Below are 15232 nucleotides of genomic sequence, written 5' to 3'. Positions count from 1 at the left end.
GCTTCCCTGCACTTCTGCCCAATTCCTCGATTTATGAATCCCGGGATCCCATATGCTTTGCTAACCACTTTGTCAATATTGACTGCCACCTGCCAATAACTGTGCACGTGAACATAAGAAACAGGGGCAGAGTAAGGCCATTCTGCCTTCAAGCCTGCTCCACCATTCAATGCGATCGTGGCTGATATCGAACTTCGATTCCAGTTTCCCACTCGCTCCCCAGATCCCTCGATTCCATGAGGGACCAAAAACCTATCTAACTCTAGTGGAGCAGTCTCGAGGGGCTGAATTACCTTCTCCTGCTCCTGCATTGGTTGTCCATCCCTAATTGCCCTTAAACTGGCAATTGCAAAACCATTTCAGGGGTCACTTAATAGTCAACCACATCGCTGGAGTCACATGCAGGCCAGACCGGGTAAGGGTGGCAGGTTTCCTTCCATCAAGGACATTACTGAACCAGATGGAGTTTTACAACAATCGATGATAGCTTCATGCTCACCGTTCCAGATTTTATTCATTGAATTGAAATTGTGCCAGCTTCCATGGTGGTATTTGAACCCCATGTCCCCAGAGCAATAACCTGGGCATCTGGACTATTAGTCCAGTGACATTACCACTATCTTTCCCCATATATTCAACGATGAAACATCTGCAGCATCCTGGGGTAAAGAATTTCAAAGATTCACAACCCTTTGAATGAAGAAATATCCTAATTTTAGCCGTAAATGATCAGCCCCTCATCTTGGAGCTGTGCCCCGTTGTTCTAGATTCCCCAGCCAGAGAGGGACAACCTCTCTGTATCTATCCTGCCAAACCCCTTCATAATCTTGAATGTTTCAATGTGATCATCTCTCATTCTTCTAAACTACTGAAAATTAGACCCAATGTACTCAGCCTCTCATCATAGAACAATCTTCTCATCCCAGAGACCAATTTAGTGAACCTCCGCTGTGCCACCTCCAGTATAAGTATATGCATTCTTAAATATGGAGACCAAAACAGTATTCCAGATGTGGTCTCACCAAAACTCTGTACAACTGTAGCAAGTATTCTATATTCCTGTACTCCAATCCACTTGCTATGAAGACCAATGTGCCATTTGCTTTCCTAATTACTTGATGTAACCTGCAACCTTTCTGCGTTCCTTGGATGAAGTACACCCAGGTCTCTCTAAACATCAACATTACAAGTTTCAGGTCTTTAAAAATATTCTGCTTTTCTATTCTCATGACCAATATCAGTAACATTGCACTTCCCCACATGAGGCTCCATCTTGGGGCTGGTTTAGCACACTGTGCTAAATCGCTGGCTTTTAAAGCAGACCAAGGCAGGCCAGCAGCTCGGTTCAATTCCTGTACCAGCCTCCCCGAACAGGCGCCAGAATGTGGTGACTAGGGGCTTTTCACAGTAACTTCATTTGAAGCCTACTTGTGACAATAAGCAATTTTCATTTCATTTCATCTGCCACTTTGTTGCCCATTCACTTAACCTATCTATATCGCTTTGTGTCCTCCTCACAGCTTGCATTCTCAACTAGCTTTGTATTGTCAACAAACTTAGATACATTACTCTTCATCTGAAATGAAAATCGCTTATTATCACAAGTAGGCTTCAATGAAGTTACTGTGAAAAGCCACTAGTCGCCACATTCCGGCACCTGTTTGGGGAGGCTGTTACAGGAATTGAACCGTGCTGCTGGCCTGCCTTGGTCTGCTTTCAAAGCCAGCGATTTAGCCCTGTGCTAAACAGGGGTTGTAAATAGCTGAGGTCCCACCATTGATTGTTGCAGCACTCCGCTAGTCACAGCCTGCCAACTTGAAAATGCTCCAGTTATTTCTACTCTCAGTTTCCTGTCTATTAACCACTTAAAGTAAAGTAATCTTTATTGTCACAAGTAGGCTTACATTAACACTGCAATGAAGTTACTGTGAAAAGCCCCTAGTTGCCACATTCCAGCGCCTGTTCGGGTACACAGGGAGAATTCAGAATGTCCAAATGGCCAAACTACATGTCGTTCGGGATTTGTGGGAGGAAACCATAGCGCCTGGAGGAAACCCACACAGACATGGGGAGAACGTGCAGACTCCACACAGACAGTGACACAAGCCGGGAATCGAACCTGAGACCCTGGAGCTGTGAAGCAATAGTGTTACCCACTGTGGTACTGTGATGGCTATCTATGTAGACTTCTCTATCTATGTTAATATATCTCTCAAACTCTATGTGCCCTTATCTTGTGTGACATCTTATTGAATACCTTTTAGAAATCCAAGTATACTACATCTACTGGCACCCTTGTCCACCCTACTAGTTATTGTCTCAAACAACTCCAATAAATTTGTCGAACATAATTTCCTTTTTTTAAGATCATACTGACTTGTCTAATCATATTATGTTTATCCGAGTACATTGTTAAGACTTCCTTAATAAAATATTCCAGCATTTCCCAGTGAATAATGTCCAGCTAACTGCTCTCTAGTTCCCCGTTTTCTCTCTCCTTCCTTTCATGAGTAGCATTGCTGGAGTCGCTAACTTCCTATCTGGCACCAGTCAGATTGAAATGCACCCTCAATTGCCTTCCAAATACATCTCCTGTTTTCCCTCTGTTAGAACTATCTGTGAAATTGGAGACTTGGTGTTGGTCTTTGTGTGCAATATCATGGTGGTGAGCCAGTCAGTTCAATGTTTCTTTACGTTTCAGCTTCAGCTGGTTTTACACTGAGAAACGTTGCCCCCTACTGATAGTCACACAGCAGCACCCGAGCGAGATCAATGGTGTGAAATATCTCGGCTACCTTCTTCATCGGATATAATCTTTTGGAGATATGCCTTGGCATAATTGTGAAAGTCACATATAAGAAACAAGAGGAGGCCATTCAGCCCGTTGAATCTACTCCACCATTCAGTTAGGACGTGGCTGATGTGTGTATCAGTTCTCTGCTCTGTCACCGTGACACCCAATAACCAAATCTATTAACTTCAGTTTTAAAAGTTTCAGCTGACCTCCCCCAGTATTCACAGAGGATCAGACGGGGAGGAAAGGCGCGGAGTGAAACATGCTACCAAATCACTATCGCCCTCTTGAACAGAAGCTTAAGAAGAATTTATCCCATAAACATTTTGTTAGAGAATCAAACATGTAAGTGCCTCCTGTTATATCGGATATAAGAGCAAATAGAACCACAGATAGGTTATGGTGCAGAAAGAGGACATTCAGCCCATCGTGTCTGCGCCGGCCCTAAAAAAGAGAATAAGGAAACTAGCCACTCATTTTAATCCCATTTTCCAGAAGCTGCTTCGTAGCCTGACAGGTTGCAGCACTTCACATGCAGATCCAGGTATCTTTTAATTGAGTTGAATGTTTCAGTCTCAACCACCAACTTAGGCAGTGAATTTCAGACCCCCATCGCCCTCTGGGTGAAAAAGCTTGTCCTCATGTCCCCTCTAATCCTTCTACCAATCATCTTAAATCTATGCCCCCTGGTAATTGACCACCCTCAGCGAGGGGAAACTAGTCTTTCCTATTTACCCTATCTAGGAACCTCATAATTTTGTAAACCTTGATTAGGTCACCCCTGTTCTAAGGAAAACAACTTCAACCTACCAATCTCTCCTTATAGCTGCAATTTTAAGCCCTGCCAACATTCTTATGTATCTTCTCTGCACTCTCTCCTGTAATGAGTCCTTCCTGTAATGTGGTGATCAAAACTGTGCACAAAACCCCTGTTGCGGCCTAACCAGCGTTTTATACAGTCCCATCATTATATCCCGGCTTTTTCATTTAACAACTCAACCAATAAAGAAAAATATCCCCTATGCTTTCTTGACCACCATATCCACCTGTCCTGCCACCTTCAAGGACCTGTGGACATGTCCTCCAAAGCTTCTCACTTCCTCAACCCCTCTCAGTACCTTCCTGTTTATTGAGTATTCACTTGCTTTGTTTTTACTCTTTACACTTTTATGGAATGAATTCCATTTGCCACTTCTCCACCCATTCGACCAAACCATTGATATAATTCTGGAATTGACAGCTAGCCTCTTCATTATCAACTACAACACGGTCAATTTTTGTGTCCTCTGCAAACGTCCCAATCGTCCCACCTACATTTAAGTCTAAGTGATTAATATATACAACAGCAAGGGCCCCAATACTGAGCCTATGGAATGCGGCTGGAAACTGTTTTCCATTCGCAAAATCATCCATCGACCATGACCCTTTGTTTCCTATCACTGAGCCAATTTGGAATCCAACCTGCCACCTTCCCCTGTATCCCATGATGTTTCCCTTTTCTGACCAGTCTACCATGTGGGACCATGTCAAATTCCTTACTGAAATCCATGTAGACTACATCTACAGCATTACCCTCATCAATCCTCCTTGTTACTTCCTCAAAAAATTGTATTAAGTTAGTAAGCCATGGGGGGGCATCCTCCGTCCCACCTCACCCATTTTCTGATGCGGCGCACCCCCGCCGGCAGCAGGATTCTCTGTCCCGCCAAGCGGCCAATGGGATTTCCTATTGTGGGCACCCCCACGCTGTCGGGAAATCTCAGGCGTGAGTGCACTGCTGGCACAATAGAGGATCCATTTATCCTGTCTCTCAGAATTGTTTCCAATAATTTTCCCACCACCGAAGTCTGATTGATTGGCCTACAGTTTTCTGACCTATCCCTCACACCCTTTTTAAATAATGGTACAATGTTTTCAGACCTCCAGTCCTCTGGGACCTCGCCTGTATCCAGTGAGGATTGGAAAATGATCGACAGAGCATCCACTATTTTCTCCCAGGCTTCCCCCAACAGCCTGGGAAACAATCCATCTGGCCTTGGTTATATTTCCACCTTTAAAGATGCCACTGCTTGCAGCACTTCTATTGCTAACTTTTGGTTGGTTCTTAATTTGGTTCTGTTTAATCAAGTTTGCTCAAGAGTCGCCAGGTATCTTTTGACACCGCCACAAGGTTCAGAACCGAATACTGATCAATGACTCGATACACCAGTTAGTAAGTTCAAAGGCAATGCTCATTTATTTACACACAGTCAAATCTACTCATGCATAAACTCGACAAACTAAACTACCACTATTACTAAAGCCTATACTTCGCTTCGGGCGCCCACTCAGTCAGAGGAACAATGGCCGTTGCTCGGTTCTGAGGCTGCTGGGTTGAGCTGTTTACAGGGTAGCAACTAGGAGCGTCTATCTCGTAGCGTATGTTGACTTGGGACTTACTTGGTCTGATGCAGCTGCGAGGCTGGTCTCTCTCTTCGCTGAGAGCCAAAGCCAAAGGAGAAAGATTCTCCCTTGGGTGATACCTCTTATACTGCAAAGGGCTTTGCGCTCTTTTCGGCGGGCCTTGAACTTGGCCTCAACTAATTGGGTCTTTCCCAATCATCGGTATTGATTTTCCTCCAATAGAGGGGTGGTTCCCTGATCGCTGGCGTGTCCTGGTGACTGTCAGTCTGCTTTGTCTTAGCTTCTTCTGGTGCCGGGGAGTCTGCCTTAACATTGTGTATCTAAATGTTTCCCTTTTGTCCCCGGAGATGGCTCATTGGTATGTAGATTGTTTGGTAGTTTCTGTCCTGTCTGAGAGTTTAAGGTTCTAATCAACAGACAGAGCTTGCACCTGCTTGTTTCTTAGCATTGTCCAATTTTCCCTGCATTCTTTGCAGGTGTCCATTTTGTAATCGGGACATGGCCATCCCAGATGGCTACACTTCCTATTCTATTAAGTTTTTATGTGTATATAATATTGAAAGATTAAATTTAACCTTTACAGCCATATCTTAACCCTTGGGTGCGTGACCCGCTTGGAAACACTGCTCGCCATTTTAACGCACTCATTTCTTGTCTGTCCGACAGCACGTGGTGTTCTTCATAGCCCGAATGATTGATTTGCTGGTACCCGACATACCTGAATCTGTGGAAATTAAGTTGAAGAGGGTGCGTTACATGGCAAGGCAGGCTCTGGCTGAGAACCAGGTAATTCTACAAAGGAATCAATGCAATTTTACAGGAGATTGCTCTGTTGGTTTGATCAGGAATATCACTGCTCTCAGCATTAGTAACTACAGATGAACACACACATCATCTAATCCTGGAATCAGGCATAGGCACATATTCATGGGATCACCATTCACTCCCTTTGTACAGAATATCTAGACTCTAATAATAATATCTCCACCCATTAAAGAATTCCAATTGGTGAGAATCTCCCAAATCAAATGACCCTACTCTATAGGACCTCGTTGACCCAATGGGTTCCTAGGTAATGTCCTGGTTGATGTCAGTAGAGAGAGTTGCTGAGGAGCCAATGAATACCAGACTAATTTTGTAGCATTGGGTGGATTACCAGTTGTATATTCCACTCAGAGAGTAAATTTCCATCTGCTCCCATGGGTTAAATCTACCTGTAATTATTCTACACAATGAGAGTAAATAGGGGTCCAATAGGATGTTACAAAGTTGGGCAGATCGCCATCCACTCACTGTTTAAATTCAGATCTGCCTTTGACAATCTTTCAAGTCCAGGAACATCAAACATTCCCATAAGCCATGCATTCCACGTGATTGGGCAGTTCTGGTTTATCTGTCAATATTCAGCTTGACCAAAGGGGGGGGCTGTAACAATGGAGTCCCACGTTACGGCAATCCAACATCCCAATCTTATGTGTGCACCCATGTAGGTTCCTCCTACCTCCTGCAAATTGGACTGCTGAATACTTTCGCGAGGCATTGTAACAGACGGATTTATTTTACGTAGTTGTGAACAAGCAGAAAAATGTTTACATTTGAATTTGAAACTATTTTGCACAAATCCTCATAATTAAAAAATAACTGAGCATTCCACACTTGTCAACTAAATACATTTCTTGGGTGAGTAATTTCTCTGAAACCCGTTGTGGTGGTATGTATTAGGGGTATTACGGTACCCTGTGATGCCGAGAGGCTATTGGTGGATAGACGCTGGGTCCCGATTGGATCAGCCGCCTACTGGCTCCACCCAGTAAGGTGGAGTATAAGAGCCCTGGTTCTCCCAGCAGCCACATTCTGTAATGTGCTGCTGGGGAACAAGTCTGCGAATAAGCCATCGATTGACTCCATCTCTTCTCGTCACGTGAGTGATTGATCGTGCTACAATTTATTATGCAGACTTAAAGGACATGGAGCTCCGAATCACTCCGGAGTGTCTGCGAATCAGCCCCCACGCGGCAAACTCAACGGCCACTTTTAAACACTGGCTAGCGTGTTTCGAAGGATACCTCCGAACGGCCACCTGCGTGACTACAGAAGATGAGAAAATGCAAGTCCTGCATTCCAGGGTGAGCCCGGAAATCTACACTCTCATAGAGGACGCGGAGGATTTCCAGTCAGCTCTCGCCATGCTGATAGGAATCTATGTTCGGCCCGTCAACCAGGTCTACGCACGCCACCAGCTCGCGACGAGACGGCAGATCCCCGGGGAATCGCTGGACGAATTCTACAGTGCGCTGTTGATCCTGGGGAGAAACTGCAACTGCCCATCGGTTTCGGCTAATGAACATATGGAACTACTTGTTCGGGATGCCTTCGTAGCAGGTATTCTCCCGTCCCAAATTCGCCAGCGATTGCTGGAGAGAGACACACTAAGCCTCAAGGAGGCACGGGCCCTCGCTGCCTCGCTCAATGTGGCGTCACAGAACGCCCGTGCCTATGCCCCCGACCGCACGGTTGCCCCTTGGGCACCGTGGACCCCCGCCACTTCCGACCCCCCGGCAACCCCCACCCCGCCGCAGGCCTGTGCTGCCAGAGCGCGAGCCCACCTGGGGGGGCCCCGCTGCTACTTTTGTGGGCAAACGAAACACCCCCGGATGCGCTGCCCAGCCCGCTCAGCACTCTGCAAAGGGTGCGGCAAAAAAGGGCACTTTGTATCGGTGTGCCAGGCCCGGGAGGTCGTCGCAATCTACTGGGGAGAACCAGGACCCCAAACTCAACCAGCCTCAACGATCCATGTACGGCCAACGGGCACTGCCATTTTGTGTCCCGGACTCCATGTGGGAGAGGCGCCGCCATCGCGGGTCCCGGACTCCATGCGGGAAGGATGGGCGCCGCCATTTTGGGTCCTGTACTCCATACGCCACCCGACCGCGCGACTGCCCCTTGGGCACCATGCACTCCCGCCACGACCGACCCCCCGGCATCCCCCCCCCCCCCCCCCAACGATCCATGTGCGGCCAACGGGCGCCACCATTTTGGGTCCCGGACCCCATGCGAGAGGGAGGGGCGCCGCATTCTTGGGTCCCGGACACCATGCGGGAGGGAGGGACGCCGCCACCTCGGGTCTCGGACTCCATGCTGGAAGGATGGGCGCCACATTCCAAGAGCCGGTGCAGACTCGATGGGCCGAATGGTCTCCTTCTGCGCTGTAAATTCTATGATTCTATGAACATGGTCCACGAGAAACACCATTTCTGGAGGTGGTCTTGACTGGATCTAATCCTAATATAAAAGTAAAAAGCTGCAGATCTTATATTTCTGAAATAAAAGCCGAAAATACTTGGACAGACTCAGAAAGCCTGGCAGCATCGGTGGAGGGAGAACCGCTGAATTGTCACAGTGCAGAAGAAGACCATTTGGCCCGCATGTCTCCGCTGCTTCTCCAAATGACCAGTATGACTCAATGCCATTCCCCTTCCTTTCCCTGTAACCCTCCACGTTGTTTCTGTCTTTCTGTCGAAGAGTCGTACGGACTCGGAATGTTAATATTTTCTCTCTCTACAAATGCTGGCAGACCTGTCGAGTTTTTCCAGCTTTTACAGTTATTATTTTCAATCTAATCCTCGGTGCACCAACATTCCCAAAAATTATGTTGGTTTTTTATGATTTGTATTTAACTTAATTGTATCATTCCAATATGAATTGATTTGAAATCCCTCCTGGCTGCATAGATCGAAACTTGACACCCTGCATAAAGACCTCCTCCTGCTCCAATCTTCAATGTATCAATGTATGAGAAGACAATAATAACTAGGGCCCTTGAGCCTGCTCCACCATCAAGAAGATCATGGCTGGTCTTCTACATAAACTCCACTTTCCCAGCCAATTGCCAGATCGCTTGATTTCCTTAGAGCCCGAAAGTCTATCGATCTCGATCTTGAATATATTGAGTGACTGAGCATCTACAACCAACTGAGGGTCGAGAATTGCAGACATTCACAGCCCTCCAAGTGAAGACACTTCTCCTCATCTCCGTCCCAAATTACCAACACCTTATCCTGAAAGCATAATCCCTAGTTTTAAACCCTCCAGCTGGGGGGGGGGGGGACCAATCTCTCAGCACCTACCCCGTCCTGTCCACTAAGACATTTTATACATATCACCACACCTCAGGCAAGGGGCAAGGTTGAGAAAGCGAGGCCTTTGTGAGAAACCTCAGCCAGTATGGGTATTGAACCTATGCTGCTAGCTTCTGCATCCAAGTGAGCTAAACTGGCCCCAACCATGTGGCATCTTATTAAATACCTTCTGGAAAAACAAATATACAACATCTACTACTTCCCCTTTATCTATCCTGTTAGTTACACAATAAAAACACAGTAAAAGACTTGCGTACACTATTTCCCTTTCATAAAAACCTTGTTGACTCTGCTTAATCACATAGTTTCCAGCTTTTTCCCTAATACTGATATCATGCTAATTGATTTATTGTTCCTTCCATCAATGCATCTAAGCAGAGTTGGCAATCTGAGCATAGCATTGGCTGCAGACAGAGTGTAGGCCCAAGATAAAAGGAACAATCCATTCAGGCGAGGGCACAGTACTTGTGAGTGAGTTTGAGTTTGTATAGCATCCACAAAGATAGCACATGGAGTATATGCACCAGACATACACTGCGACCCGACACACTGTACGGGCACGTGAACACAAGGGGGCCTGCAGGAAGCTCTGACTGCTTATTTTCCAATTGTGCTTTTCAGACTCTTCTGGAACAAGCTGAAAACTAAAGTCCGACACGATCAGAAACCGCAGCTGCTACGGATCAGCAAAATCTGCCTCCTATTCCAGAAGATAAACTACTTGAACACTGATACCTCCTGCTCGTGTTCCTCCCCCCTGGCCTGCAGCTGAATGGCAACATTACAGAACAGATCTGAATCTAACTAGAAATAGTCACTCGTTTCACCTTCAAGAGACAGGATGGGTGGGATTTTCTGTCCCTTCCCGCTGACAGGATATTCCGGTCCCACCGAAGTCCATCCCCCTCCCTGGGTTTCCTGGCGGTGGGACGAGCGTGCCAACGCAGTAGACTTTGGTGGGACTGGACGATCCCGCCGGTGACAATGGCGAGCTGCCTCCATCGTGGGAAAACCCACCTCGGGGAGGCGGCTGAAAAATTCCAGCCAAAAATTTGCAGGGGGCAAATTTCAAACTCTCCCAAATCCCCACACATGGTTAGTTGTGAAAGTGGAGAGATGAGCGTTAAATCATCATCTATCCAAAACCTAACCTCTACTTGTCTGCCGCATACTCACCTATTTTAGTATTAAAAACAGGAGGCGGGATTCTCTCAGCCCAGGGCCGGGCCGGAGAATCGCCACGATGGCGCAAATCGGACCATGCCGCCCCAACGCTCTGCGGAGAATCGCCGCCATTTGCATCGGCGCGCGCCGGCCAGGGGCCGCTCTACGGGGCCCCCTCCCCGGCGATTCCCGTCCGGGGTGAGCTGAGCAGCCACGCTAAAAAAGCTGAGTCCCGCCGGTGCCATCCACACCTGCTCTTACCCGGCGGGACCTCAGCGTGGATGCATCTGGGGGCGGCCTGGTGGGGGGGGGGGGGGGTCCGACCCGGGGGGGGAGGGGGGCTTCCGCTGTGGGCTGGCCCGTGATCGGGGCCTACCGATCGGCGGGCAGGCCTCTCTGGCTGGGGGCCTCTTTTGTTCCGCGCCAGCCCCTGTAGCCCTACGCCATGTTGCATCGGGGCCGGCGCGGGGAAGGGAGCCACTGTGCATGCGCAGACCTGCGTCGCCCATCTGATGCCGGGAATCAGCAGCAGGAGCGCCGTGGGTCGCTCCAGTGCCGTGCTGGCGCCCTGTAGGGGTCAGAATTGCTGCTCCTGAGGCCATGTTGACGTCATCGAGAAATGTAATGGCGTTTACGACGGCATGAACACTTAGCCTCAGGTTCAGAGAATCCCGCCCAGGATTTTTAGTGGATCTGTAATTATTATTATTATTTTTTTAAAACACATTTTATTCAAACTTATATCAAAGTACGTTACAGCAAATAAACACCCCGGGAAACATTCTTCCCAACAATCAACTACACAGTTTGTACAGATTTCCCTCCTTTTTCACCCCCCCCCCCATCAATTCGTCGCCGTGCAATCAGAGAGGCGAAAGCCAAGACATCGGCCTTCCGCTTCCAATTCCGCTTCCCATTTCTCCTTGATCTTCACCACCCGCTTGCCTCCCTGCTCCCCCAGGCACTTATATATATCCCCAATTTTTCCCTCCCCTTCCACAGAAGCAGCGGTCGCTCCAGCAGGGTGTATCCCGGCAATCTAGGGAACCCCTTCCAGACCTTTCGTGCAAAGTCCCTAACCTGTAGATACCTGAACTCACCTTTGCTCCTCCAGACAGGTGAACCCTTCCTCCAAATACAAATCCCTCACCTTGACCAGCCCCACTTCCCTCCACCTCCTGTATACACTATCCATCCCCCCGGCTGGATCTGTAATTATAATATTTGAATGAGGCTCCTTTCTGGATATTTTAGCAGTTATTTAATTTTAACACCCCGGGCATATGTTTCCCAGGAAACCCAACAACTAAAGGGAGTCAGCGGCAGGTGGATCCTGTGGATAAATGCTTTTTCCAGCACTGCTTATGGATCAAGAGGGGAGGAGGGAGTGCATGTCTGTCACTTCAAGCACAAAGCTTCTGCTGTGATCCCGTCCAGTCCCCCTCCCCTTTGTTTGCCTTTCTAATTGCCCATCAACACCGTTCTTTCCTGGTTGACGGTGTGTCGCTAAACGTCTCTAAGCTCCCTCTCTTATCTTTTACCACAGTCATTCCCACGCAGTCTCTCAATCGATCCAGCTGTCTGGAAGGAAACTGAACACAAGGTTCTGCCAATCTCCCTTTTCCCAGGACTTCAGGGCTCTTGCCCCTTAAATATGCACCTGTACTCCTTCCCTGGGATGAGTCCATTTAAATAAGACGGCCTTCTGGTGGCCAGTGGGTACTTTGTAGCTATTCTGTCTCTCCGATCTTCTTACTTCCTCTCTTGAAGAAGTTACTACTTTTGCTGGATTATAGTTCCAGCTGCCTCACCCCAGTGGCTACGCATCACGTGTGAGACCAATCATTGGGCTCTGGCAGGTTATTCAATCCTATCCATGTAGTTCCAATATGATTCTCCTAGTGAGTCGACTAACTCTGGATGTTGATCAGTGACGTTCAGTTGATTGCTCTCCTTCTAGCTCAGGCAAGTTGCAACATCTACCCATCCATCTTGGCTGAAATCCAAATGGGGTTTGATCCTGGGGTCTTCCCGGTTAGGTGTTGCAGTGTACTAATGACAGAATTTATTTATACTTTACCGATGGGGTGATGTTACAAAGTCACTGGGCCATAGTGACCCATTGTCCAGCCATTTATTTAAATGCACAAAAAGTCATAATAAAGGCCTGAGGTCACAATAAAAGCATGGTTTGTTCATTCGCGGACATCAAATGATCTATTTCAATGTTTGGGTCATTGAGCAGCTGAACACCCGATCAGGTTGATAAATAAGTGACCCTGATCATGCTCCAGTGTAATTGATAACGTGGAGTGCTAAAATATTGTGATAAAATGGAAAAATAAGAAATCCAATCATTGGGAATGTGTTCTGGTGACTGTAGGTTTAAAGGGAAAATAAGCTATTCTTTTTAAGATGGAAAAGAGATGAATTGTCTGAGTTGAGGCTTTGATATGCTGATTAGCATGGCACCACTGGGTACAAAAAATTTACCCAAGTCAGGTTTGGTAATAATGGAAGATGGGGTGGATTTCACATTTACATTCCAAAAGATAAGCTCATGTAATAATGGCAATTACAGATAACTTCTGAGAAGGTTAGTTCAGATAAGGGAAGATCGAAAAGAAAGGCCGTACATCGGAGGCAAATTCATGCTATGTAGGGGATTTGCTTTGAGATCGCAGGCCACACAGCAGGAAGCTGTGCTCACTCCCAACAGGTTCTGTCTGAAGAAAACCTGTTTTGAGAAACCAGTTGTCCCTATTCCAACTCAGAAGCAAGCCAGAAAGATATAGGTGCATAGGCTGGTTTAGCACAGGGCTAAATCGCTGGCTTTGAAAGCAGACCAAGGCAGGCCAGCACGGTTCAATTCCCGTAACAGGCGCCGGAATGTGGCGACTAGGGGCTTTTCACAGCAACTTCATTTGAAGCCTACTTGTGACAATAAGCGATTTTCATTTCATTTCAGATTGCTGGATTTTGCTTATAGTTTTAAAATGTATGGGATGTTGTTTGGGGAGGTTGAACTCTGTGGTTAGAGGATTTGGAACTGGGTAAATTTAAAGGTATTGTGGACAGCCATTAATGTAGTTAACTGTATTTTTATTTGACTTTCTTGGGTGCTTTACTGTTTAATAAACATTTATTTTGTTTGAAGTCATCACAAAAGAGTCTGGAGCACATTTCACTAATCTTCACATTTTATAGCTGAACAAGTATCCCAAAGTTCTCTTCTGGGTTTTGGAACAGCCTAGCATTTAACATCTGCTGTGCTCTTTGTAAGGATCCTCCTATAAATCCTTGTCAGTCCCTTGCTTTCCCTTATTTCCTGGACTTTTGGCTCTTATCATTTCTGTACCTGTGTCAGAAAACTTGCCTATACGTTTAAGATGGGAACTACATCTTTAATTCAAAACCAGGAGATCCCCAGCAGGCTGTGCTGTTGCTCTGACTCAATGATAACACATCTTGATGGACTTGGCTGTCGGCCAACGGACTACTTTATATTCCTGGGTCTTAACTGACACTCGATGCTGATTGGTGCAGCCTTTCCAGAATGATCTGCAAAGGCAGGCTTGTTCTCAGGGGTTTTAGTTTCATTAGAAAGCTGATCTCTCGCTTTTACCTGTTGCCCTGACTAAAGACTTGAAGAAAAGACCTTTCTCTCTGCACAGCCTGCGAGACTGTTTCCAAACAACTAGTTTCATTTTGAACACAGAGCTGAAGAAAGTTTTTTTGAAATCTCTCTCAGAGGATAAAACCCTCCCAAAAATCCCAGTTGGAGGCTTTGTTTTCTCCTACGCTGAGCTGGTAGATGTTTTGGGGAAATTGAACACCAAGTAAGATTAAAAATCCAAGCTGAGAGCTGAGTTTGAGTGAAGAAAAGTCACCTTAAGGATCTAATCTGGTCACTAGATGAGCAGGGTCAGTGGTTTAAAAAGTCCTTCTTGCAATCTCAATGAGGCTGACAGTTCTTCTGGTGAAGTTGGAAGCAAGTCAGAATTAAATAGACCAGAGGAGGATCTACTGAGTGAAAGTCCAGGTTAATACAAGTTAAAGTGACTCCCCAGAGGAGATCCCACAGCCTGGGAGGTCTGCCTGAAGGTCCCAGCTAGAATACCTTTGTTAGTCATCCAACTGGTGGTTCTCAATCACTGGAAGGACAATCCTGGAAGGACAGTCAACTGGAAAAACAACTTCAACACCCAAAGAAAGGACACTCATTTTCCATTTCACATTAATCCTCCTTTATTTTTCCCCTCCCTCTCCCTCTGCCTGTGTATGTCTTGTGTGTGTATAGGTAGCGGGTGGGATGGTAAAGGGGGGGGGAAGAGTGGTAGATTAGCTGGCTGTTATTCTTGTATGATTATTGCATGCCTTATCTCTATTGTTGTTATAAATAAACAGTTGTGTTTCATTTACAAATCTGGTGTCTGTAACTCATTGGAGCAGTCAAGGGTCAAAGATTTCAGAAACTCACAGACGTGCAGTGGGGTGGGGGTGTGAGCAGGTGGTTAGTGGGGGAATGGGGGTTGGGGATGAACTTCTGACGGGGAGGGGCTTCTAAAAAGTGGTAGGAGGAGGATCGGTGACGGTGGGCACCCAAGGGCGGACCTGAGGAGGTACGGGACGCGGCTGGTGGCTGGCCCAAGAGGGGCTATGGTTCATCAGTGGGGGGGGGACAGTGTGCCCCCTGACCAGGCTGATCACGTGGAACGTGCGAGTGTTGAAT

General features: G+C 46.9%; 1 protein-coding gene across 1 annotated transcript in view; it reads left to right on the top strand.

Moving 5' to 3' along the window:
* LOC140390021 (anoctamin-7-like) overlaps window positions 1–14900 on the top strand; it is a 172031-nt gene extending 157131 nt beyond the window's left edge. Inside the window, exons 22-23 of the mRNA XM_072474849.1 lie at window positions 5864–5983; window positions 9958–14900. Coding sequence (XP_072330950.1) covers window positions 5864–5983; window positions 9958–9984 — 147 coding nt within the window. The 3' untranslated portion in view covers window positions 9985–14900. The remainder of the gene's footprint in view (window positions 1–5863; window positions 5984–9957) is intronic.
* Window positions 14901–15232: the final 332 nt, after the last annotated feature.

Source organism: Scyliorhinus torazame, chromosome 14, assembly GCF_047496885.1.
Source record: "Scyliorhinus torazame isolate Kashiwa2021f chromosome 14, sScyTor2.1, whole genome shotgun sequence".
Classification (NCBI taxonomy): Eukaryota; Metazoa; Chordata; class Chondrichthyes; order Carcharhiniformes; family Scyliorhinidae; genus Scyliorhinus; species Scyliorhinus torazame.
This window is presented reverse-complemented; position numbering and strand designations above follow the sequence as displayed.